General features: G+C 38.4%; 1 protein-coding gene across 1 annotated transcript; it reads left to right on the top strand.

Moving 5' to 3' along the window:
* Positions 1-2,481: 2,481 nt before the first annotated feature.
* LOC141316994 (inositol hexakisphosphate kinase 1-like) lies at positions 2,482-12,493 on the top strand. The gene is made up of 4 exons (XM_073832864.1): positions 2,482-2,608; positions 3,210-3,391; positions 6,253-6,428; positions 10,627-12,493. The coding sequence occupies exons 2-4, from the start codon at positions 3,247-3,249 to the stop codon at positions 11,140-11,142; spliced, it is 837 nt and encodes a 278-aa protein (XP_073688965.1). The 5' UTR covers positions 2,482-2,608; positions 3,210-3,246; the 3' UTR covers positions 11,143-12,493.
* The last annotated feature ends 13,651 nt before the right edge of the window (positions 12,494-26,144 follow it).

The following is a 26,144-nucleotide window of genomic DNA, read 5'->3' as shown; positions in this document are numbered from 1 at the left end:
GTTATCGGCATTAACGTGCTGCGTTAAAGTGAGACTTTTATCGGGCGATAAAAAAAATATCGCCGTTAATCTATTCTCAAAATTGAGTTGGGAGCTGGGTCTAAACTACGCAAGATATGATGACTTTCACCTTGATAGTTTAACGCGGATGTATACCAAAGACTATAGAATATGGTCGCGCGTTTATGTCTCCTCCGCCAAAACACAGACGGGATCACGTCGTCCTCCATTCATAAAAACCGAATCTACTATAGCGCGAAATGCCACGTAAATTCGTCATTTTTTGGATTCATAAATCAAATATGGTCTGTCACTTAATTCAAATCGCGATATGGACTAGTGTCTGTGAAAACTGAAATGCAAAAAGACCGTTTTAATATGAATCCGGTATGTTCCGTTTGCCTAGCTGTATGTATGAAATTCATACTATGAATGGTGGAGACGCGCTTTTACTACACTCATACTGAAACACACGTGACGCTCCCGGTAATTTTTGGCATTTGCATCTCACATGAACAGATAAACTCGATCTCCAAAACTGCTGTGAGTGTCACTTACACATACCGTTTCATTTGAGAAAACTCGCATCATGTCATACTGTATACACAGAAACTTCACGGCAACCTGTAAAAATAATAGTACGGTGTAACATGTTTAGTCATTATTTGGGTAGCACACATATTCTGAATGCCTTCATCAGAATTCAAATTAGCCATTTTAATCTAGATTAATCTAGATTAATTCCAAGATTTAATCTAGATTAATCTAGATTAAAAAAATTAATCTATGCCCACCCCTAATATATATACATACACTTTTTTATTTTTTATTTATTTATTTATTTATTTTTTGCCAATTCGTGATTTGAGAAGGCAAAGTCAAACATAGAGTAGGTCAACTTTGGTCGTTACCTTAAGAAACAAAAAGCTTACGTTAAAAAAAAACGTTTTTTTTTTCTAAATTAACTTAATAAAAAAGAAACAAAATTATAACCACTTTGCCATTACATGCAAAACTGAACTATTTTAATTGCCAAAACAGTAGTATAAGTTGTTTTGGCAAAGTGGGGGGTGGAGGGTGGGGGGATTGAAAAATCAGTCAGCATAACCTTATGAAGATTCTGGCACTCCAAACATGGCTTTGCGCTCTGGAGTAACGCAGAAAAAAAGTCCACAGAAAAAAACACCATCAGTACCCGCACTTCCCGCGCCTATGAGACCTTGCCAATAAAATGCATGACGCAGAAAGCACTGGTCTATGAGTGCAGCGAGTGCATAACAGTTTTGAGCGCAGACTGTAGCCTACAGGTGCTAGATAAGAATGAGTAAAGCGCAGATTTGCTGTTCAGAAAAGACGTCGGGAACGGGATATTGTTACCGCCCGCTCCCGTTCGAATTACACCAGAGTTACCGACCGCAACCGCTTTTATTTGGAAATTTATTCCCGCGCCGCAAGAAATGTGGTCGGGTCCCGCGGTTCCCGCGGGAATGCAGACCTCTAGTCCGTCCTATGCACCGAAACTTTTTTACAATGCAACTAAATATTTAAAGAGCAAGCTATTAGTAATTTGTATTAGGTTAAACAGTGATTAGATAACGTTTTTAATTTAACGTTCACAATTGGTCTGGCCCATCTAAACTGGAATCCCGGCGCCGTGCCTGGTTCGCGCTTAAGTAAAAAAAAAAAAAAAAAATTGGCTGGCCAATCCGAGGCCCCCTGAACACGTGAGGCCCCTAGGCTGCAGCCTATGTAAGCCTGTGCATTAATCCGCGCCAGGTGTTATGTAATGAATGGAAAATATATAGGCTGATTAGCCTATCATTTAATTTGTATAATTCCACTTTTTTTTCTCTGAGTAGTTTTATGAAGAGTAATTTGTACTTTTACTTAATTATTTTTAACACCAGTACTTTTACTTGTAATCAAGTACAATTTCAGCAATGTAACGGTACTTGTATTTGAGTATAATTGTTCAGTACTCTTTCCACCACTGCTATTAACAGCACAATTCAGTTGACCGGAAATGACTGAGCTGGCTTGTCTAAAACAAGGCAAACAATCAGTGTGAATGATTATTCTGTTATAATTTTTTCAAGTTAAACCAGAGCTTCATTTTGGCGGATTGTAGTTAGAATTCAGTTTTTGGTACCAGCTGAATTATCAGTCTTGATTTTCATAAAATTGCATGACTATGGCTTTAGGCTTGCCAATTTATTAACAGCTTGAATGCACAACAAGCAAAAAATGACGCATTATTATTAGTGAAGAATCACTATTGGAACAATAATTTAGTCTATAACCTGGAATAGAGTCATCATGTGCAGCTCATGTGTTTTTTTCTTTGTAGAATTCTTTAGCATGCACAAGTTCTCAGTGGTTGTCATGTTAATGTTGATGTTGCAGGTGTGGTGCTGGTGTGTTTTGAGGGTGACTCTGATGGCTACATCAATCTGGTGGCATATCCATACGAAGAGAGCGAGGGGCTGGACCACGAAGAGCTGTCCGAAAGAGACCAGCCGCGGAGAAAACACTCTCGCCGTAGCCTCCACCGCTCCAGCAGTGAGCACAAAGAGGACCGACCTGCTCACGACGGCGACGGCAATGACAAGTAAGTGAATAAAAGTCTTTATGCTGGTCATATGTGTAACAGAATCCACCGTAAGACCTCAAGAGGTGAAACACAACAAAATATATAAATGCATACATTTAAAAAATGGATATTTGAACCTCTAATACTTATACAGATGTATTATGACCACAAGGTGTACCTTATTCATGAAGAGTGGAAAAACAAATATTCATATATGAAATATGTTTCGTTTACATATGTTTTGGATCTTATTGTATGGTTTTGCAATGGAAAATTACTGAAATTGAACTTACTGCATTGGAGAATTGCGATTCTTGTCTATCATTTGTCATTATCATTTGTCTATCACTTGTCTAATTGTTTGTCTCCAACTGTTTGACCTCTTAAAATTATAATTTAAGACTTTTCTTAAAACTTTTTGTGGCCTTAAATTTGATACAACTAAATTGAGGAGTTTTTAAGGACCTGTACTTTAAGATAGCCCATCGCACAATAGTCCCAGGACGTCGGCTAGCGATTTTGCAAGCCCTGATATGAAATACATTCATTTTAATATGACAAAAGCTTTCTCAACAGTCACCCTTGCATTGCATTGATGGTAATTAGTGTGTCTGTGTAGTCTGCAGGAGTTGAAGAGCCCTCTTCTGGACCTACAGATGCATTCGGATGTGCCCTTCCAGATGCTGGACAGCAACAGCGGCCTGAGCTCAGAGAAGATCAGCCACAACCCCTGGAGTCTGCGCTGCCACAAACAACAGCTCAGCCGCATGCGCTCCGAGTCCAAAGACAGGAAACTCTACAGTATCCTGCTCTAAAATAACAAATAGAAAATGAAATAGTTTCATTTTGTTTTGGGGGAAAAAGTGGAGAAATCTGGACAGCAGTCAGCTACATTAAACTGCTTAAGGGATGCATCTGTCAAGGTTAAGATTTTGGGCTTTTTGGTTTTTCATGAAGTTCAGACTGGTGGAAAGAAAACATTCAAAAGACACTGTTAAGTGTTTCTTTTAAAGCACTGTATCTATTTGTGTCAATAGATTTAAATTACAATCCATATTTTTAAAGGCTGTGAGTATTTTCTCCTACACTGAGCCATAAATCTCCACTTCAGTAGCACTTACACACTAAACTTTACATTTTTATTCCTGTCTATATCCTGAAGGTTTTTCCAGAGGGATTTGTTCATTTATGATTTGCTTGATTTTATACAACATTTTATTCCCCCCAAAAAACTGTAAAAATTAAGTTTTTTTTTTCTCAATTATGGCGTCAAGAAATTAGATTTGGTTTCATCTTCGAATTATGAGATTATCAGGTATACCACAGGCCTGTAGTTTAACTTACAAAATGTTTCACAGACTAATTACAGAGGTTCGAAATTTGTTAAATAACGATTAATTAAATCTACACCTAGTGTGTAGCGTCTTTCAACAAGTTTAATTGCTTCAAAAACAGCACAATTATCACTGTGCTTTTCAGTATCAAAGCCTTTTATTTCCACAATGAAATTGTGATAATTATTGATAAAAGTTGACTGGAACTACTGTGCCTTAAATCTGTTTTTCTGAATTATGGCATGACGAAATGAGATACTTTTGACTCTAATTAAAAAAAAAAAAAAAAAAGAAGAATTTTGAAACTGACTTCGTCCAGTGTTTCAATTTTTGTACTAGAAATGTATGCAAATTAGTGTATATTTCATTAAATAATGCCTGATCGTAACATTTTAGAAAGCTTGTAATACAAAAAATGTTTGAAATTATCATTGTAATCAATCAACTGGGTAAGGCGATAACTATTAGTTATTTCTTTACTCTATTCACCTGCAGTGTCTCGCCTTAAAATGGCTTGACATTGTAATTGCAATAATACACTATTTGTCTGAATAGTTTGCTTTTTAGATAAAAAAATTAAGAGAGGGCCTAATTATGTATGCCTGTGGCATAAAATGTGAGAGGGGTCCCTACTTCAAAACATGACTTGAAAATAAAAAACACAAGTTATAGTTGAAACCAAATTCTAAAAGTAACGAGTTGCTTGTTAACCTTAACTCCATTCATCAGCACTAGAAATTATGCAATTAGCTGTAGTTGTTCTGCTTTAATGGCTCTATGAGTCATATGTCATGAGGGCTGCATTTTCCAAAAAGCTGTTAAGCATAAAAATGATGAAACAGAGACTTGTGGGTTGTTTCTCAAAAGCATTGTAATTTACTAAGCTTTAATAATCGTTGAGCTATGAAGCATTCATGAATTGTCACGTGCATCTTAATGAGACACTCATGACCATCTGCAAAATTACATCTGAACTTTTTGTTTAGGATACTTACACTTAATGTAGCTTGGCAGTAATGGAAGAATACTTTATATTTTATTATATTATATTATTTAATTAGTAATTAACATTACATTAAGAATATTTGGGAATAATTCAAAACAAGTGTATCTTTTCACATCTGATTTAATATTATGAAGAAGTACTTATAAGTAGGTAAATAAGCTGTAAAGTGCTGGAAAGGATTAAAAAAATTAAAGACTTGAAAAGAGCTTTTTAAAATTTGAATTTGAATTAGAATTTTAGAATTTAAGTTTTTGAATTTGAATTTTTGAATTTGAATTTTTGAATTTGAATTTTTGAATTTGAATTTAGGAAAGGTGTAAGAAACTAGTCATAGGTGTACAGCTGTAAAGACAGTACTGTGGAAAGACTGTGCTATCATTACCTTTTTTTGTCTTGTAAAGGCAAACTTTATCCTAAAATCTTGAGACAGGCAAGAGTAAATTTCATGCCATGCACAAACATTTCTAAATCATGTGGAATCAAAGAAAAGGAGGAGAGTAGAAGTCTTTCTGTCAGGAGAGTGCCAGAACTTGCTGTATTTCCACAAGCTGAGCAATAGGAAGCAGATGCTCATGTCTTAAGGACCCAAAATCCTCATTAATCATAAATGGTTCTCTAAAGACAGGGAGCTGTTTGTTTCTAAGAGAGAATTTGGCTAGAAATGATTGGCAGGCAGATTGTGATAATATTGTCAAGCTTGTCAAAGTCAATGGGCTTATGGAAAACACACACTGTTCTTTTAGATGGCTTTGTCCAGTAATGCAAGTAAACGTTCGTCTTATGAGATTATCAGGTCCTGTAGTTTACTTCACAAAATGTTTCACAGACTAATTAAATAACAAATAATTAAATCTACAGCTAGTGTCCCTGCTGAAAAAACAACTAAAACCAGCCTAGGCTGGTTGGCTGGTCTTAGCTGGTTTCAGCTGGTCTAAAGTGGCCAAAACCCCTCTAAAATCAGCCTTCTGACCAGCTAAAACCAGCCAACCAACCTAGGCTGGTTTTTTGCTTGTTTTTTCACCAGGGGTCTAGCGTCTCTCAAAAAACAATGAAGCTGTAAGTTTAATTGCTTCAAAAACAGCACAATTGCCACTGCACTTCTAAGAAATACAGCTTTTTAGTATCAAAGCCCTTTATTTCCACAAAAAAATGTTGACAATTATTGATAAAAGTTGACTGCAACTACTGTGCCTTAAACGTGTTTTAGAACGTCCATTTCAGGCAATCAGAACTGAGCATTCAGACAGACATTGATGTAAATATGCGTTTTGCATATATGTTTCCTCTGTTGTTTATGATTCTTGACCCTAAACCTCCACCAGAATTCCTGCTGTTGGAGAACGTAGTCCATCATTTCGTCTACCCCTGCATTCTGGACTTGAAGATGGGCACCCGGCAACACGGCGATGACGCTTCAGAGGAGAAAGCCGCCCGCCAGATGAAGAAGTGCGAGCAGAGCACGTCTGCCACGTTAGGAGTGCGTGTGTGCGGCATGCAGGTGTGTATGCCTTTGACCCGAGACGCAGAAATGATTGGTTTTACAAGTGATTGGACAAGAGATTTGGAGCCAACAAGTAATATTTCACTTTCATTAGCACTGTGTTGAAGAATGTTGGTGTCCGTCCAGAGCCTGAGATTGATTGTGTACGCACACAGATTGCTAAATGACAAATACTGCAAGTGTCCATGATAAAGAAAAGGAAAAGTTCAATAATCACATGCCAAGTTTTTAGAAATATAGTTGTATTTATATTGGACGCTCAGGCCCGAACCCTGCCCTTGTCCAACAACTTATCAGAAAAGAGCCCGTGTTGCAGCCATTACAACAGTTCAGTTTGGGATTTTAATGGCAAAGTGGCTAGATTTCATTTCATCTCTTTATGAAGTTAAATTAGAAATAAGTTTGGAACATTTTACGTTTGTTAAATTCAAGCTTTTGTTTTTAAAGTAACGACCAAGCAGCCAGCAGCAATGAGTTGAGCATGTTTGATCAATTTAGCCCTCTCAAATCAACACAACTTGCCTAAAATAAAATCTATAGACATAAAACACTTGATGCATTTCACAATATTAATTTAAACATTTAACCCCTTAACTGTCACCCCCATTTTTTAAAATAGGCATGAAAGTGCACTATCCAAACTTCAATTGTTGTAATTCATGAACACTTTGGAATACAGATCTAAAGTTGGTCTCTTTTTGAAGAGGACAATCTGCAGATTATTGCAGAAGTGGAATTTTTTCAAACAAAAAAAAAAAAAGTATCAACAAATTATAGAAGTTTAAATTTACTGTTTTATTCTAAATTTGATATCAAATTGAAGCCTCACATCTAAATAAGTTATGTTCCAAATTTGAAGTTGATATGAAAAAAAAGGTCTACTTTTATTTGTGTGCACTCACAATATCAACAAAACGTTGTGCTTTTGTAAAATAGCTAAAGAAAACAAACATTCTTCAGCTTTGTGCCGTTTCTGACTTGAGGAGGAGCGCTTTACAGAAATGAAACGAATATTTGCCCCACAGACAATTTAAAATGTATCTTTAGAATGCTTTAAATTACTACTTTAAAATGAAATAATTCATGTCATAAAATTGTTGCGCAAAGTTAATGTGAACATTTAGCTTATACTTCGCCCAAAAAAAAAAAAAGTCTGTGGCATCCAACTTGTCTTCACATTTAACATGAAAAACAGCAATAAAAACATAGGCTTCAACTCAGTTAACTGGCTGATTTATGAGAAAAATAAAACAATGTTGGCAAAGTTATAGGCTTGTTGGCTTTTCTGAGGTAGGCTAAATGTTATGTATATTATAAGATGTTTTATTGACTTATTTTTTATAACTCTGATCGATTTCATTAAACGTGTTTATTCATTTTTATGAATGCCTTCAAATACTTTTTCATGTTTATTTCATGCTGCAAATATTAAAGAGGAAAAGATCATTGATTCACATGCCGCTTGATCTGAGGCAAATATAGTTATCTCACTACAAATTAAAGAAAACATTTATTGTTTGTATTTTATCAAAAAATAGAATTTATAGGCGGACACTTGCGTGCTACAAATAATACATGGACTTGAAAACGTTAAATATTATTTCAAAGCATTTACACCGTAAATAACACAGTTTGTGAATACTCACGTAACGTTATGTACTTAAGAAAAATCAGCAAGTTAAGTGCTTGTTGGAGCCCATAATGATTGGGGGGCCCGTACAAATTTTTGGCCTATGCAATATGATAAATGTAAAAATATCTTTACATCCTTGTTTAATTTTGCAGTTTGACATAACAGATCCCTTCTAAAAATAAAACGAAAACTATTTAGGTTTGGTTTGACCTTCCTACAAATACTTTAAATTTTTATCGAGAATGATGCCAAGATACTTGACTTCATTCACTACTTCACTCTTAATCTGCACCTCAAATACATCCCTTGCAGGCCTATTTCGTATGAAGAAGCATATGGAAACTTAACATTTAAATCTCAAGCCATTAGAAATATTCGGCAATGCCTGAGTCACCTGCCAGGCTAGGTGTTTTAGTAGACACACGGATTAGGTAGGTCATTTATATACATTGTAAACAACAATAGACTAAGTACAGAGCCTTGCGGTAATCCCATGTTGTTAGCACACACAAATAACTGACGCAAACCACTCTAAAGCTTCTGATGACGTTTTAAGCTGATTTAATTTATTTCATAAAATGTTGTGATTAACAGTGTCAAAGGCCTTCTTTAGGTCCAGAAACACTGCCCCGACAACATTTCCTTTATCCAATGAGGCTTTTATTTTTTTTAAGCAAATGTGACCCTGGGCCACAAAACCAGTCTTAAGTCGCTGGAGTATATTTGTAGCAATAGCCAAAAATACATTGCATGGGTCAAAATTATTGATTTTTCTTTTATGTCAAAAAAATTAAGTAAAGATCATGTTCCATGAAGATTGTTTGTTAAATTCCTACTGTAAACCTATCAAAATGTCATTTTTGATTAGTAATATGCATTGTTAAGAACTTAATTTGGACAACTTTAAAGGTGATTTTCTCAGTATTTTGATTTTTTGCACCCTTAGATTCCAGATTTTCCAATAGATGTATCTCGGCCAAATATTGTCCTATCATAACAAACCATACATCAATAGAAAACTTATTTGTTGAGCTTTCATATGACGTATATATCTCAGTTTTGTAAAATTTAACCTTATGACTGGTTTTGTGGTCCAGGGTCACAAATAACAGTTGGCTATTTTAGTGGATTATTTGTCTCTCAATCCGAATTGCTGTGGATGAAGCAACTGGTTAGACTTTAAATGTTCCACTAATTGCTCAGCGCAATCTCCTCCAGAACTTTCGAAACTAGCGATAGGCCTATAATTACTAGGTACCTCCTTATCCCCCGATTTATAGACCGGTGTAATTATTGCTGTTTTCCAACTCTCTGGGAATATCTTTGTTTGTTTTGACAGATTTACTACATAAGTCATTGGCTTCAACAGAAAACTTTGATATCTCTTGATTATCCTTACCAAAAAGAAGTATACTTGAAGTTTATTTTATATAGTATACTTAAGTAAAGTTCAAGTATATTTTTAAGTATACTTTATATAAATATCAGTGTAGTAGTAAGTGTACTTTTAAGTGTACTATTTCAAAACTCATTGGTACAAAATTGGCCTACTTTCTAGTTTATAAAAGTATACTTTTAAGTATACTAAGTGCTATTGAAGTGGAGATTTATGGCTCAGTGTAGGAGAAAAAACTCATTTTAAGAAAACAGCCTTTAAAAATATGCATTGTTATTGAAATCTATTGACACAAGTAGATAAAGTGATCTAAAAGGAACACTTAACAGTGTTTTTTGGATGTTTTCTTTCCACTAGTCTGAAAAAACACTTTAAAAAGCCCAAAATCTCAAACTTGACAGGTGCATAAAAAAAGCATTTTTGCCTGCAGTGTCTACCCTTAATATAGTAATTATTAACAAGAAAATAACAACAAGAAGGAGGAAAATCTTTCTTATTATTAACATAATCGACTTCAAACGGGTGTAGCATAGTCCAACAAATCATGCATCATATTTTTTTTTTTCAATTTGTCAGTTGTGACTCGTTTGATCAGCACTGATTGCATATTATTCTCAGGAGGAAGCACGTGTGAAGGAGGTAAACAACAACAACAACGCACGCACGATGGTATGGCAAGTGTAACGCATGAATCGGATATGGCTTACAATTGAAAGGAGTAAACAATTGAAACGTGTAAAACGGACAGCCCAAAAAGTCGGATATACACTCTTAAAAATAAAGGTGCTTTAAAAGGTTCTTAAAGCGATGCTATAGAAGAACATTTTTGGTTCCACAAAGAACCATTCAGTCAAAGGTTCTTTAAAGAACCATTTCTCCTTCTACCTTCTTTCACCACAGGAACAGAAAGGTTCTTCAGATGTTTAAGGTTCTATATGGAACCATTTAGACAAAAAAGGTTCTTCTATGGCATCGTGAAGCACCTTTATTTAGTGTAGTGAAGGCAACAAACCAGAATTGGGCATCAAGACCTACAGTGCAAACAAAAGTGAACTAATCCTTTAAAAGACTTGAACAACCCACATTGACCGTTGCAGTTGTTGTTCACCTCAAAGAGTTTTTCCCAATCGTTCAACCCCTCTGTGTCTCCTGTGTTTGTTCCGCAGGTCTACCAGATGGACACCGGCCATTATCTATGCAGGAACAAGTACTATGGCCGTAGTCTTTCAATTGAGGGATTTCGACATGCACTCTTTCAGTACATGCACAATGGGACGCAGCTGCGCAAGGACCTTTTCGAGCCAATCCTGAGCAAACTATGCAGCCTGAAGGCTGTCCTGGAGCGCCAGGCCTCGTACCGCTTCTACTCCAGCTCGCTGCTCATCATTTACGAGGGCAAAGACCCAGAGTCTGTGGACGGCTGGCAGAAACCATCAGAACTGCCATCAGAAAAGGAAAATCAAGCCACTCCTCTCGGTTCTGCGGAGAACCCGCCGGCCTCAGAGCCTCACACGCCTCCTCAGATGCTGAGCGTAGACGTCCGGATGATAGACTTCGCTCACAGCACCTTCAAAGGTTTCCGGGATGACCAAACCGTCCACGACGGACCTGACCGCGGCTACGTTTTCGGATTAGAGAGCCTCATCAACATTTTGCAGGAACTCCGTGACGAGAACCAGTAGCCGAGCCGAGTCGCTCCTTTAGTTGCCACCCAGCAGCTTTGACATTTTCACAGATGTTTGTAAAGATTGCACACTGACACAAACCAGTGTTTTCTGTGTCTCAATATTTCATGAGGGATTGGTGTACGCAAGAAATGGAGGTGACCTCTACCTATGAAGGTTCTTGTCTCTGCTGTCAGGAAAGAAATGGCCACTAGCCTCCCCTCAACAGAAGACGCTTTCAGTTTGTTTGTCACATGGATTCATCGCCACCATGTGGTCAGCTGAAGCTCTGCAGGAATGAATCACGAACTCAGGCCGCCTCCGCTGTCAGGGTCTCTCCAAGAGTGTGGGATTGCGTATGCGTGAACGTGTGTGTTTGCGTGAATCTGTGTGAGAAGAAAAGTCCAGGTCACATTTCACCCCCAAAAACAAAAAAGATAATTGGCATGTTGCATAAACTAAAGATGAAGATTTTCGTGACATTGTTTTCATGACGAAATCAGCCTTGAAAGCATTTCTTCCCAAATATCCAGACATGCATTGTTTTAAAACAGAATAAATAAAAAGGAATTGTACTTTCTTCACATTATACTGTACCAATGAGAGGGAAGATATGCTTAAATATAAAAATAATGTCACCGTGCAAAAACGAAAAAATCGTAATAGTTTTAAAAATACTTTCATGCAATGATTTTTTTGCAATTTCTTTATTTTTTTGGATGAGGGAGTGTGATATATTAAAGATTCTCTGTATAAACAGTATTTCTCCAGGAGTTTAAAAGGGAGCAAATCTAGCTCATAGTTGGTCAAAGCTTTACTTAGGAGTTGAGGGCATTTAAAAGGAGGTTATAAACCACTCATCTTTGATGACAAGAGGATGAATCTAGCCTTATGGCAATAGTCGAATTCACAGCTTAGCTCTCCGAGCCTATTTAACCGGTCAGATGATGCTTTTTTAATTTTATTGTTATTATATTTTGGGCATTTTGGTAGCTATCTTACTCTGTACATTTAAAGCAATCATTACATTTTAGTGTTTTTACATTTTCGTTGATCCCCTCCTCTGTGATTTTAGCAGTCGTAGGGGTTATCGGTGGGATTTAGTGTATTTGTAGTCTTGAATTTAGATTACCCTTGTGTTACAAAGTCTTTCCCTGTCAGTAACGTGGTTATCGTCACAGAGAAAAGCCTCACTGTAAAAATAAACAAGTAATTTTCTTAATCTGTCCAAATATTTAAACATCCTTAAAACAAAAAATCAAAATCAAAATCATTTTTATAAAACAAGTCTTAATATTCACTGGAAAAAAATGATTTTTTTGACGTATTTTTGTCTTGTTTTCTAGTATAAATATCATAAATATCTTGAATCAGGATGCATTTACTTGACAAGTAAAGTGACTTAAGATATTTTTTTGGTAAGAAAAATAATCTTAATTAAAAGGCTAAACAAGATTATTTTTCTTGCCCCATTGGCAGATATTTTTGCTCGTTTTAGGCAAAAACAAAGAAAAATTAGATTATTTATTTTGAAAACTAGACATAATATCTTAAGTCATTTTACTTGTTAGCTAAATGTATCTTGATTCAAATATTTGTAGATATTTATACTAGAAAACAAGACATAAATACTAAGGTAGAAAATCATTTTTATCAGTGTTTTAAACTATTTCAATCCTCAGATTATTATTTTTTTTTTTTAGTTTTAGGCATGTTTAAATATTTTTTAAAAAACAACATAAACCGATTAAGAAAGTTATTTTAGTTAGTGCTCACTAACATCCGCACTGTAAATGATTATAAACACATCACAAGAGCATGATTTTTATTTTTGTTATTCGTTTATATTTAGTTATTTCAAAGGGTTGTCTTTTAATTGCACGATACACTCTCAGAAAAAAAGACACAAAAGATGTACCTTACTTAAGCATAGGGTTGCAAAAAGGTGGAAAATTTCGAATTTCGGAAACATTCCAAAAAAAATTGAAACATTCCAGATTTTTTGGAATCTTCCATGATTTTTTTTTTTTTTGGAATCTTCCAGGATTTTTTTTTTTTTTTGTTAATCTTCCAGGGATTTTTGGAATCTTCCAGAATTTTTTTTTATTCCAGAATATTTTTGGAATCTTCCAGGACTTTTGTTCAGAATATTCCAGGATTTGTTTTTAATCTTCCAGGGATTTTTGGAATCTTCCAGGATTTTTTTTTTTTTTTTTTTTTTTTTTTAATCTTCCAGGATTTTTTTTTGGAACATTCCAGGATATTTTTTGGAATCTTCCAGGTTTTTTTGGAATCTTCCAGGGATGTTTTGGAAACTTCCAGGGATTTTTGGAACCTTCCAGGATATTTTGGGAATATTTCAGGGATTTTTGGAACCTTCCAGGATATTTTTGGAATATTCCAGGATTTTTCGGAATATTCCAGGATTTTTTTTTTTTAATATTCCTGGATTTTTTTTCCGTAATCTTCCAGGATTTTTTTTTTTAATCATCCAGGATTTTTTTTTTTTTGAGTATTCCAGGATTTTTTCGGAATATTCCAGGATTTTTTTTTTATATTCCTGGATTTTTTTTTTTATGGAATCTTCCAGGATTTTTGGAATCTTCCAAGATTGTTTTTTTAAACTTCCAGGGATTTTTGGAATCTTTCAGGATTTTTTGGAAACTTCAAGGGATTTTTGGAAGGTTTACGAAAATTTACCAGAAGTTTTCCACCCCTTTGCAACCCTACTTAAAAGGTGCATTTTGGCGCCTAAAGTGAACTAATTAGTGTCTAAATGGTATATATTAGTGCCTTTTGAAAGCGTACCTCTGCTTTTTGTCTGAGAGTGTACACAGTGACGTTTTGCCCACCATCAGCAAATGTAGCAAGATTCGTTTCTAGGTTCGTTCTTGTGAGTCCCGTCAGCAGTCGAGTGGAGAGCGTCTCCTCATCGTGACACGTCTCGCATGTTTTCTGTCTAGGTGAAGCATTTATTGCACTATGGTGTCATTGTTTTTCTCAAAAATGGGCACTTTCCTTCATTCTCTGGGAAACAGACATCATATCTCCCCGTAGTAGCAGTTGAGCAAATATATTAACTTTCATCCGTTCATTCGTCTCGTCCTACATTTATTGACTTGGATCACGTGTATAAATAATCAACATTATAAAACATGGCATCTACGCGGAGTCGTGCCGTAGGGATGTGTCTGTATTTAGACGTGTGATTTTGGTCAATAGCCATAACTGGGATACCCAGGAGTGTTTGTTTAACACCGTCGTCAGATCATTTCTGTATACGCTGAAGGGAAATATTTGAAGAACAAATGCCACGTTTCTCTCACAATGTACTCAAGTTACATTTAAGAACAGCAAGGAATACGTAACCTTTCATTTGTGTAGACGCATGAGAGAGGAACGGCATTAAAAAGAAAGAAAATGACTACCCCATCATCCTGAAAATGATCCATTTATCTTTATTGTTGTTGCATGGATGGGTATTTTTTTAGGAAAAATATAATATGACAACTTTGAATGTGAGCTATAAATTGTTTATTTAAGAAACATTGTCTTGTCTCTTTAATATTTTGTTGTTTCGCGTTGACCAAATAAACTGCAAGTTCACAAAAAAGGTTAAATACAAAGTTCTGCCATGAAACTCTTTAAAAATAAAGGTGCTTTAAAAGATTCTTCAAGCAATGCTATAGAAGAACCATTTTTGGTTCCACAAAGAACCATTCAGTCAAAGGCTCTTTAAAGAACCATCTCTTACCTTTTTATAATCTGAAGAACCCTTTATGGCACCATTTAGACATAAAAGGTTTTTCTATGGCATCGTGAAGCACCTTTATTTTTAAGAGTGTAGCGTTTGCTGTAACAGTTGCAATGCACTTCAGAAACCCTCCACCTTCCCCAGCTCCACCTGTACAGATCTGCAATGGGGTGGTTTCATGTATGTTATAAATAAACACATTAATATTGTCACGTACAATACCATGCTAAACTCATGACAGAAATAGGAATTCTGTGTACACTAGAGCTGGGCGATATGGCAAAAATATATCACAATATGGCGATATGGCAAAAATATATCACAATATGGCGATATGGAAAAAATATATCACAATATGGCGATATGGCAAAAATTTAGCACAATTTTTTTCAGAAATTTCTCGATTTTATCACGATTCTTTGTCATGTTGGTTTGACTATTTTACAAGTTGTCTGAGCAGCACAGCCAAACTAATTTCTCTCTTTTAAAACTAAAACCCCAAGGTACCAAAATACAAAATAAAAGATGGCAGATGTTTAGGCCAAAGTGGGCGAAGATAAAAATCTTTGCCATTATTTTGTCTTTGTTATTAAAAAATACAAATACACATATTATACAAATAAAACAAACAGTGCTTTAATTTATTGATTTTCAATCAATAAATTATTGATTTTCCTTTGTGTTTTGTTTTATTAGTCTACCATCAGCCAAAAAGGACAATTGTCTCATCATTTACTCACTCTCAAGTTGTTTTTAAGCATAAAACATGTTGAACATAAAACGTATTTTGAATAATGTGGGTCACCAAACAGCTGCTGGTCCCAAAGTATTTTATTTTTTCCCACTATCTAAGTGCTACTGTTATCCACATTCTTCAAAATATCTTCTTTTGTGTTCAGCACAAGATAAAAAAAATAATAGAGGTTTGGGTCAACATGTGAGTGACTAAGGTTTTGGGTGAACTGTCCCTTTAATGACAATCGGCAGCATCTTCAGCTCTTTCGCTTTAAGAGCTGCACACATCTAATATACAGACGCACAACTGTTTACTTTCACTCTTTTTTTAGACATAACCAGCTGTGTTTATGTGTAATCCTTGTGTGTTTTTGACAGTATTAGCGAATCAGATGCCAAAGATAGCTTAGTCCAGTAATCAGCCTCTGTTTGACACGTTTACAGCACACAGACGAAATAATGTTAAAACGTTATTTTAACCAGCAAGGCTTTAAAGCACATGCAAATGATGTAGTTTTTTGATTGAACTTAATATACTTGTGTTGAACAGCATATTAAGACAGGGGCACACTGTAGCACGATACTACCATGTTCATTCAAAAGCAGATCGTGGAGACATTTTGGTCGCCCACAATCAAAAATCGTCATATCGCACACCCCTAATTGTAATAATACAAATATTTAAAATCAACCAACCTGCCATTGTTAAACAATTTCTTTGAACTGAACAACTGCGATTCATTTGTACAAAACAAAACTCCACTAAAACAAATGCATTTCCTGTGAAATAGTGATGAGAGCAAAAGGCTAGAGAAGACAGCACAAATCACAACTGAAAATTATTAACCACTAACTGTTCAGAGAGACATGCTTGAAAAGCTGCTTGAGAATGAATATGCCACCCTTAACAATTGTAGATACTAGTTCAACATGTGCAGGATGAGGAATCATCAGTCAATTCAGAGAAATAAGCAGAAATTTGCTAACTGAGTTGTCATAACATGAACTTATTATAGTATTCAAAGAGGTCATTGTACCCTACTACTGGGACAAGATCAGTGGAGATCAAAATGAGAGAACAGCCTACAATTTCCGACAATTGCTCAATCCTATTTAACCTTATCCTAACCGGAGTAAAAGCGCTTAAGTTATCTAAGTACACTTCATGAATTAAATTCTGACGCACATTTGAAAAAGAAGACTGTTCTGTCTGTCTTTGTACACTATATTGCCAAAAGTACTCTAATGAACAGGTTTGACTACTTCAGTAATTTCCGTGAGTACAAATCTTAATGTTTAACCATATAATGATACTCTAGGGAATTTTGTACTTCTAATATAATAGCAACAGTTTGGGCAGGACCCTTTCTATTCTAACATGGCAATGCCTCTGTGTATAAGGCAATGTTCAAACAGAAATGATTGATTCAGTCAGTGTGGAAGAACTCGAGTGGTCTGCATAAAGCCAAGTCCTAATCTCGGTTGAACACCTCTGGTGTGACTTTAAATGCAGACCTTGAGCCAAAAACTCCAAAACCAAACACCAATGACTTGTACATACACTTTATGGGCAAAAGTATTGGGACACCCCTATCTTTAGAACAGAAAAATGCACTTTCAAAACTGTGGCAACAAAGACGGAAACATAATTCATGTATTTAAAAATGTATTTCCATCTCTGTTGCACCAATGTTGTAAGTGTCTACCCATACGTACAAGTCATTGGTGTTTGTTGATGAGTTTTTAGCTCAAGGTCTGCATTGAAAGTCACTCCAGAGGTGTTCAACTGGGATTATATGTGACTTGGCTTTATGCAAACCAGCCAAGTTCTTCCACACTGACTGAATCAGTCATTTCTGTTTAAACCTTGCTTTATACACACTTATGTTAACTCATGTTAGAAGAGAAAAGGATTGTGTCCAAATTGTTATATGCTATATAATTAGAAGCACACAATCTCCTTAGAATATCATTATATGCTTAAAAATTAAGATTTGTACTCATGGAAATGGAAAGTGTTCAAACCTGTTCATTAGAAGGGGGTTTGCCAATACTTTGGGAAATGTAGTGATAGATTCGTATTTAAAAGCACATTCTGTGTAAAGCTCAGTGAAATTGCTTTTGTTTGGGTTTAATTTAGCATTTCTTTTTCTAGTATTTTCATCATCACTGATCTGTGATGCAGAGGTGGGACCAAGTCATTGTTTTGCAAGTCACAAGTAACTCTGGAGTCTTTGCTTTCAAGTCTCGAGTCAAGACGGACAAGTCCAAGCCGAGTTGCAAGTCCTCAACTTTACGCTTCAAGTCCTAAACAAGTAATAAGTGCTGTTTGACCAAATTGGTGTGTCTGTATTAATTACTACAGTGAATTTAAAGTCAATAATAGTCTATAGTAAATGTAATTATAAAATATGTAATAATTAGTGGTGTTTCATTGAGGAATTAATCATTGTTGGTCAACAAATATAGGCCTAATTGAATAAATAATTTATTTTATTTTTTTTTTAAGTTTCATTTGTTAACGATTTAGTGATTCTAATGGATCAATTGAGTCAAATATGTATGATTACGGTGCATGATTTCTGGCTAAATACATTTAGTCTGTAAAATGGGCATCAGACTTGTCACAGGGTCAAGTCCAAGTCAAGTCTGGAGTCATTGATGTCCAAGTCCAAGTTGAGTCGCAAGTCTTCTTTAATTATGTCAAGTTACAAATCATCAAATTTGGGACTGGAGTCCATGCTGTGATGTGTATCATGTAACTACTACTCCACTATTGCAAACACATCATTTTAAAGGTCCAAATCATGCTTTGACATACTGTAAGATCAACACATACATTACACATGTCTTTGTGTTTTTATGGAGTTCTTGAAACTCACAGAGTACTGACAGAATCAGAGAACCAGTTAATCACACAGAAAATGTGCAAAACAGATCATAGACATTTTACATTTGCAGTATGCATAATAAATTATAAATACATTTTATAGACCAATTTAGAGCAGTCGTTGCAGAAAAACACTGGTGACAAGTGGAGGTAAACAGGTGAAATCCATGGAATAAGAGAAAAAAAAATATTGTGCTTTTAATGTCAAAATTGCAATGCATATCATTTTAATAAAACACTGTCATCAAAGACACAGACTTTTAAACGGACGTACTATGGATGAAAACTGCTATGATTACTCTGCTTTTAAAGCATAAATTTGATATATGCTGTTCATTGGGGACATGCTGTATGAGCCCTACAGTTACAGCATGAAATATATTTAAACATATTACTATGAACATTTTTACATAACATTTATTCATTTTATCTCACAGTTCTGACTTTATCCATAAATCTATATTTATATCTTCTAATTCTGACTTTATAACTCGATGTAACTCAAAAATGTCATTTTTGATTAGTAATATGCATTGTTAAGAACTTAATTTGGACAACTTTAAAGGTGATTTTCTCAGTATTTAGATTTTTTGCACCCTCAGATTCCAGATATTCCAATAGATGTATCTCGGCCAAATATTGTCCTATCCTAACAAACCATACATCAATAGAAAGCTTATTTACTGAGCTTTCATATGATGTATACATCTTAGTTTTGTAAAATTTAACCTTATGACTGGTTTTGTGCTCCAGGGTCACATATGAATATAAACATGTAAATACATTTAAATATAAACATATATTTAATAAATATACAAAGTACACTTTGATATATTATGTAAACAAAAAAACAAACAAAAAACAATTTTCAATGCAATTAATCGTTTGACAGCACTTAAAAGTTTCAAGTTAGGTTTTTGATGACATCTGGTGGACACTTAGAGGAAGTCAACCATTTCAAGTCAGTGTTGAACACAAAATGAATAAATTATGAAATGATTAAGAAGAAGACAGAAGTGTCAGCATCCAACTAAAGCCATTTCTAGTTATGTTCTCATCAGAAATAGTGCTCATCTAATAGTATTCAGCTGGTCATATGATCTGTCCATACTATGCATACGTATGTAGAAATGCAGCTGGTTGACTTTTCTTATGGAGTTGATTCTGTTCTTATTCACTTCCGCGCCACGTTGTTATGAAATGATTGGTCCATGTGGCCGCCTGTGTCATTCTAATGGGGGGAAACCAGAGACAATATAACGGTTAATCCATTTGTTTGCTTATAATAAGCAACGTAAGGTATTATGTCGTAAATACATAGCTATAAAATACTTTTCAATCGTTTAAAAGATGTTTGCAAGACGTTAAATCTTACGTAATGTAAGGCAAATTTCCAGTGGTACCTTTGCAAAAGTGGTACAGTCCAGTGACCCGTGACGACACAGATCTAGAGCCGCGTCATCAATACGGAACTAAACTGACTTCATCACAGAATATTGTTATAGACCTGCAAATCTGACATAGAGACACCCGCTTAAAGCGTAAAAAGAGTTTATCTGTGGAAGTTCCTTTGTTTTGTTGACCATTTGAAGATAATAATTCAACCAGAGCAGCAGGTGTATCGGTTACTGGGTGAGTTTGTCATTAAATCATGAAACATGAGCTTGAAGTAACGTTACAGTAGCAGAACACATTGATACAATAATTGTTACACATAACGTTAATTGTTAAATTGTATTCGTTATATTTTATATTTTAAAATAGATTGTTGTAATTATCGTGTTAGCTGTAAACTGATTAAAATACAAAATGAATTACAAAAATAAAATATTATTTATAATGGGAATATATATGGAAACTCCATCAGTATCGTTATAAAAATCACCCCATTGTTTTACATTTGTCATTTTATCATTGGCAGTTTGTGTTATCTCATGGTTTTCATAGGTTTGGTGTTATTCAAAAATGTTGGTAATATTAATAATAACTAAAACTTTTAAACACTTGCTTGTCTGAATGTCCCCTCTGCTTTTCTGATGTATCTTGTTTGCCAATTGCTTGTATTATTTGTTTTTCTGCTTGTATTATTTTGTAAAAGTGACCTTGGGTTCTTGAAAGGCGCTATAAAAAATTAAACATATTATTATTATTATTATTATTAATAAAGAAGGAGTTAGTGGGACTGTAGTATAAAATATCAGTCAAGTTAAAGATGAGTCGTTGTTAGAGAGATGATTTTCAGGTATTCCAGGTGTGTTCGGTGGGTGTGTTCTCTTGGAACGTAAAGGTAAAGGTATCAAATATTTTCCTTTGTGATGATCAGAGTACAAGTGTCCGAAGCCCTTTATGTACACTGATATAATTAGGACTTGTTAAATCTGTTAGTTCCACTATACTGTTTGGTTTCTCTCTGTCATACTTTTTTTTTTTTTTTTAGATTATATGTATAATTGTATTTATTTGTAATTTTTAAATTCCACCTTTTGTGTTTAATATTATTTGTTATGCACTAAGGATCTGAGAGTAATGCAATTTTAATTCTCTGTATGTCCTAACTCTAGCACCCTCTATTCTAATTCTATTCTAAAACAAAGAAAAAGCTTGCCCTTTTAGACTTATTTTCTATTAATTTACTTACTTGTTTTCTTAAAAAAAACACAACAACAAATCTAATTAACACTTGCTTCTCGGTTCTTTTTGTATTCTATTTCTATTTATTTACTCACTGCTTGTTTTCTTAAAAAACAAAAAAGCAAACCAAAAAACAAACAATCAAAAAAGCAAAAAAAAAAAAAAAAAAAAAAAAAAAAAAACACTAACACTAGCTTCTCGGTTCTCGTTGTATTCTATTTCTATTTATTTACTCACTGCTTGTTTTCTTAAAAAACAAAAAAGCAAACCAAAAAACAAACAATCAAAAAAGCAAAAAAAAAAAAAAAAAAAAAAAAAAAACTAACACTAGCATCTCGGTTCTCGTTGTATTCTATTTCTATTTATTTACTTACTGCTTGTTTTCTTAAAAAAAAAAAAAAAAACTACAACAAAAAAAGCAAACAAAAACCAAAAAAAAAAACTAACTAACACTAGCTTCTATTCTATTAATTTATTTACTGCTTGTTTTCTTAGAACAAAAAAAAACAACAAAAAATAAAAAAAATATAACAACAAAAAAAGAGCAAACAAAAAATAACTAAAACTAGCTTTTCGATTCTTGTTGTATTCTTTCTCTATTAATTTACTCACTGCTTGTTTTCTTAAAAAACAAAAAAACAAACCAAAAAACAAACAATCAAAAAAGCAAAAAAAAAAAAAAAAAAAAACAACACTAGCTTCTCGGTTCTAGTTGTATTCTATTTCTATTTATTTACTTACTGCTTGTTGTCTTTAAAAAAAAAAAAACTACAACAAAAAAAGCAAACAAAAACCAAAAAATAACTAACTAACACTAGCTTCTATTCTATTAATTTACTTACTGCTTGTTTTCTTAAAAAAAAGCAAAAAAAACAAAAACAAAAAAAAACTTACTAACACTAGTTTCCCGGTTCTTGTTGTATTCTTTCTCTATTAATTTACCTACTGCTTGTTTTCTTAAAAAAAAAGCAAAAAAAAAAACTTACTAACACTAGTTCCCCTTCAGTCGAATCACTTCGACGTTACATGGGATCTCGCCTGAGAGACCGATCATCTCTGAGCCTTATATAAAAAAGGCCAATTGCAAATTGGCGAGTGGACGTGCGCGTCGGCCACTCCCCCGTACATACGGGTATATAAGATGGCGGCGCACATCACTCAAACAGAATTTCGCTTTCAGAGCCTTCATGCTCAAGCCTTCTGCTTCTCCAAAAGAAGAAAACTTCACGTTCCTGCTGCTGCTCTTCTCTGCTGGTGTGCGCCGATCGAATAAGAGACAATCTACTGAAAGAGTGAATTTCTCGGCGCCGCCAGCGGGGTCCCGCGGGCGGCCGTTTTCACGGCCACAAAAAGCCTCCTGCTCTCCAGCGAGCAAGCCCCATTGAGTGCACAGTGGTGCCGCGGTTTCCTCCCTGGGCAGACCGGGACTAAAAGAGCAATTTCTCACGGCTGTGTAAAGACGTTCTTTTCAGAATGGCTTTCCGGCCGTGCGCTTCTGGGTGCGGCGGTTACCTCACCTCACTGGACGGACATGAAAGCTGCTTCGTATGTCTGGGCATCGAACATGCTGAAGCAGCTTTCACGGATGGTTCATGCATTCATTGCGAAAGCATGACCATGGGTATGCTGAGGACCCGCCGCTCGCTCGCGGGCAGGCCCCTCTTCGCGCCCCACGGCCCGCGAAGCTTTTCCGCCGCTGTGGCGAGGCACGAGGGGGAATTCCGAGTCACGGTGCCGAACGTTCCGCCGGCTCCAAAAGCCCTGCGGTCTTCCGCCCGCCAGCATACCCCCGTCGAGATGCCGAAGCAGTACACCTCCCCGCCAGCCGGGCTGGGCGTCTCCTTTGGCGCTCCACAGGGGGAAGAGATGTCAGTCGCTGCGTCAGAGGGAGAGTCAGGGAGTGAGGACGCTCTTCCGGCGGCGCGGCGCCCCTCCGCGGTTGCTGCGCCGTCGGACACAGACTCCGAGCTCTCGGCTATGCTTCTCCGAGCCGCCAGGGGGATCGGTCTGGAGGTTACTCCATCGCCCTCGGCCGATCCTTCTCGGCTGGGCGACTGGTTCCTGGGGACGGCTCCGGCGGCATCGCCTCGCCCTCCCCCGGTGCCATTCTTCCCGGAGGTGCACGAGGAGTTGGTTAAGACCTGGCGGGCGCCCTTTTCATCTTGCCCGCTGCCCAGCTCCTCTCCCCTCGCCACCCTTGATGGCGGGGCGGCCAGGGGATATGTGTCGGTTCCCCAGGTCGAGCGCGCTGTGGCAGTGCAACTCTGCCCGCGTGGCGCCGCCACCTGGCGGGACCGACCGCGTCTCCCCTCCAAGGCCTGCGAGCGCTCGTCCGCCCTTGCGGGCCGCGCCTTTCACTCAGCGGGCCAGGCCGCCTCGGCCCTGCATGCGATGGCAGCCCTGCAGGTCTACCAGGCCAAGGGGTTGAAACAGCTGCACGAGGGTGGTCCTGACCAAGGCACGATGCAGGAACTCCGCGCTGCCACCGACTTCGCCCTTCGTGCGACGAAGGTCGCGGCACGGGCCCTTGGTCAGGTGATGTCCACGGCTGTGGTCCAGGAGCGACACCTATGGCTCTCTCTGGCCCAGATGGCAGATACCGACAAAGCACGCTTTCTCGACGCTCCCATCTCCCAGAGTGGCCTTTTCGGCGACGCTGTCGAGGACTTTGCCCACCAGTTCTCGGCAGCCCACAGACAGACGGAGGCGGTTAAACACATCTTGCCCCGCCGCAAAGCTTCCATCCCGCTGCCGGAGGCACCACCTCCGCCTGCACGTCGCCGAGCGCGCCCCCCTGCAGCCGCAACATCTACGGCTCCCCCCTCCGCGGAGGCCCACGACGCCAGGTCGGCGAGAAGGGCCCGCAAGCGCAGAGCCAGCCGCAGGAGAGTGGCGCCGCCCGCGGCAAAGGGACCGGCCCGAAACACTCGCAAGAAAACTGCGAAACGTCCCTGACGCGGGCCTCTACAGGTGATTGAGACTGCTCTTTAGGGGATGCTAACATCTAACGCTCCCCGCTCCCGGTGGAGGGCCGGGAGCCTCTGTGTACTTCAATGCTGCCGTCGGCCATCGGTTGACGGTACCCACATTTTCTCAAAAAGAGCAAATTTCTCACCTCTGGCTTCGGCCTCGAGTTTCCTTCCTGAGCAGCACTTACACTCCTCGGAACCAGACTCGCGGCCGGTCTTCGCCAGTGCGGGATCCAGGGAAGAAGGTAAGCACTGCTTAGTGCAGTTAGACATTTTTCCAGGTTGTTCATCCTTCTGGGTTCTGTCTCCTTCCCTGTCTCCCCATAGGCTGCCCCACCACGGTCACGTCGGTCAACGTTCCGTTGATACCACTACGCTGGTTGATACGGACGGTACGGCCCGGCCCCAGGCGTCCGCCCAGACTCAGAGGTACCCCTTACATTCTTATTCGGGCAGGCGTGCCTCTGTTCTGCCTGCGGAGGTCGCGTTCCTACTGGCGAAGAACGCGATCCAGCCTGTCCCTCCCCCGGGCCGAAGTCGGGATCTCTCAGTAAAGCCCGACTTCACGTGTCCAGTTAATGTGGTGGGTTAATATCCGCCCTGGATGGAGCTCTGTCCCGATCCCTTTCAGGCTGTCGGCACACTCGCTCACGACGAAGCACATACAGGTATGTTTCCGTCTCCAGGGCTGGGTTGCAGCCATCTGCCTGAAGGGCACCCGCTGTCGCGTCTCGATTCTCCCCGATGCACACCCCCTCGTCGGTCTGCTCCGGGGGTCGAGCTCTTCAGCGTGAGGTGCTTCCATTTGGCCAGTCCCCCTCCTTCCTGCCTTTTTTAGGCCATGGGAGCTCCCCTGTCCCCTCTTCGGCAGACAGGACTTCGCATCATCAACCGTCTCTTCGACTGGTGCTTTGCCAGCCCACTCGTGAGTTCCGTTGTGCGAACTTGGGGACCTGGTGCTTCGGCACCCCCGCCATCTGGTCCTTCAGGCCAACCGAAGGAATTCGTTCCCTCGGTCGGGAGCCCGACTCGGTCCACAAGACAGCCCGCCTTACTACCAAGAGCGCGCAGTCAGTGCTGTAGTTCCTGAGTCAATCAGGCACAACATAGCGGTCCTCTCAAATTTGAGGCTCCTGGGGCACATGACAGCTCTAAGCCGCTTAAGAGCCGCTAAGCTTGTTCATGTGAGACTGCTTCAGCACGATCGAGTCCCATGATGGGCATGGCATCTCGGCCCACTCCGGACTGGCGTTTTCCCGCAGTTTGGCCGACAAGCCAGCCCGTGGCTTACCACGGGTTGGGTTGCCATGTACGACAGAGGCTTACAACCTCCCCATCTGCTCCCATGGAGTCCAACGTGGCAGATTTTGCTACTTGCCATTCACTTGAAGCAGGGAAACTCAACCGTGCAGCCTATCGGCTCTCACGGCAGTCCACCCACCAGCAGGATGGCGACTCCACCCCGTGACGCAGCTAGTTTGGAGTATATCGGTAGGCCAGCCACATCCGCTCGTCTTCCGATTCCTCTCATTGCCAGCTGCCTCTTTCAGAGTAACGCTTCCTTTAAGAGGGTAGAATACCGACAAGCTCAGGTTCCTCAGAGGTGCTTAGAACGCACCTCATACCTCTTGGACCTCCCCGTCGCCTTCCAGGGCCGCGGGTCGCTCCATTGGAGCCACTGGCCTCAGTCGAGCTAAGATTCCTGTCATTAAGACAGCGCTCCTGACTGCCCTGGCTCCCATTAAGAGGGCCTACAAGCTTCTCTGCCAGCAAAGTGTGTCGAGAAATTCGGGCCCGGCGTCTTCCACGTTACCGTCGAGACCCCGGCCCGGTGCCCAAGGTTCCCACCACGCCTTTCCGCGATCAGGTGGTGAATCTGCAAGCTCTGCGCTGGAGGAGGCAGACCCAGCCTTGCGATGTTGTGTCGTTAAATATGTGAAACTTGAATCACTCGGCACTTCAGCCGCACCAAGCAGCTTCATCTGCCTCGGGATTCAGCAGAAAGGGAATGCTCCCCGAACTGAGGTTGGCTAAATGGGTG

Source organism: Garra rufa, unplaced genomic scaffold (assembly GCF_049309525.1).
Source record: "Garra rufa unplaced genomic scaffold, GarRuf1.0 hap1_unplaced_203, whole genome shotgun sequence".
Taxonomy (NCBI): domain Eukaryota; kingdom Metazoa; phylum Chordata; class Actinopteri; order Cypriniformes; family Cyprinidae; genus Garra; species Garra rufa.
The sequence above is the reverse complement of the archived record's forward strand: the minus strand, read 5'-3'. Positions and strand labels throughout refer to the sequence as shown.

What these genes read in the sequence shown, in the direction of transcription:
- LOC141316994 (XM_073832864.1), top strand. Translation starts at nt 3,247, where the DNA reads ATGCATTCGGATGTGCCCTTCCAGATGCTGGACAGCAACAGCGGCCTG. An exon ending in CAAAGACAGGAAACTCTACA is followed by an intron (nt 3,392 to 6,252) that starts GTATCCTGCTCT and finishes AACCTCCACCAG; the next exon opens with AATTCCTGCTGTTGGAGAAC. An exon ending in TGCGTGTGTGCGGCATGCAG is followed by an intron (nt 6,429 to 10,626) that starts GTGTGTATGCCT and finishes TTTGTTCCGCAG; the next exon opens with GTCTACCAGATGGACACCGG.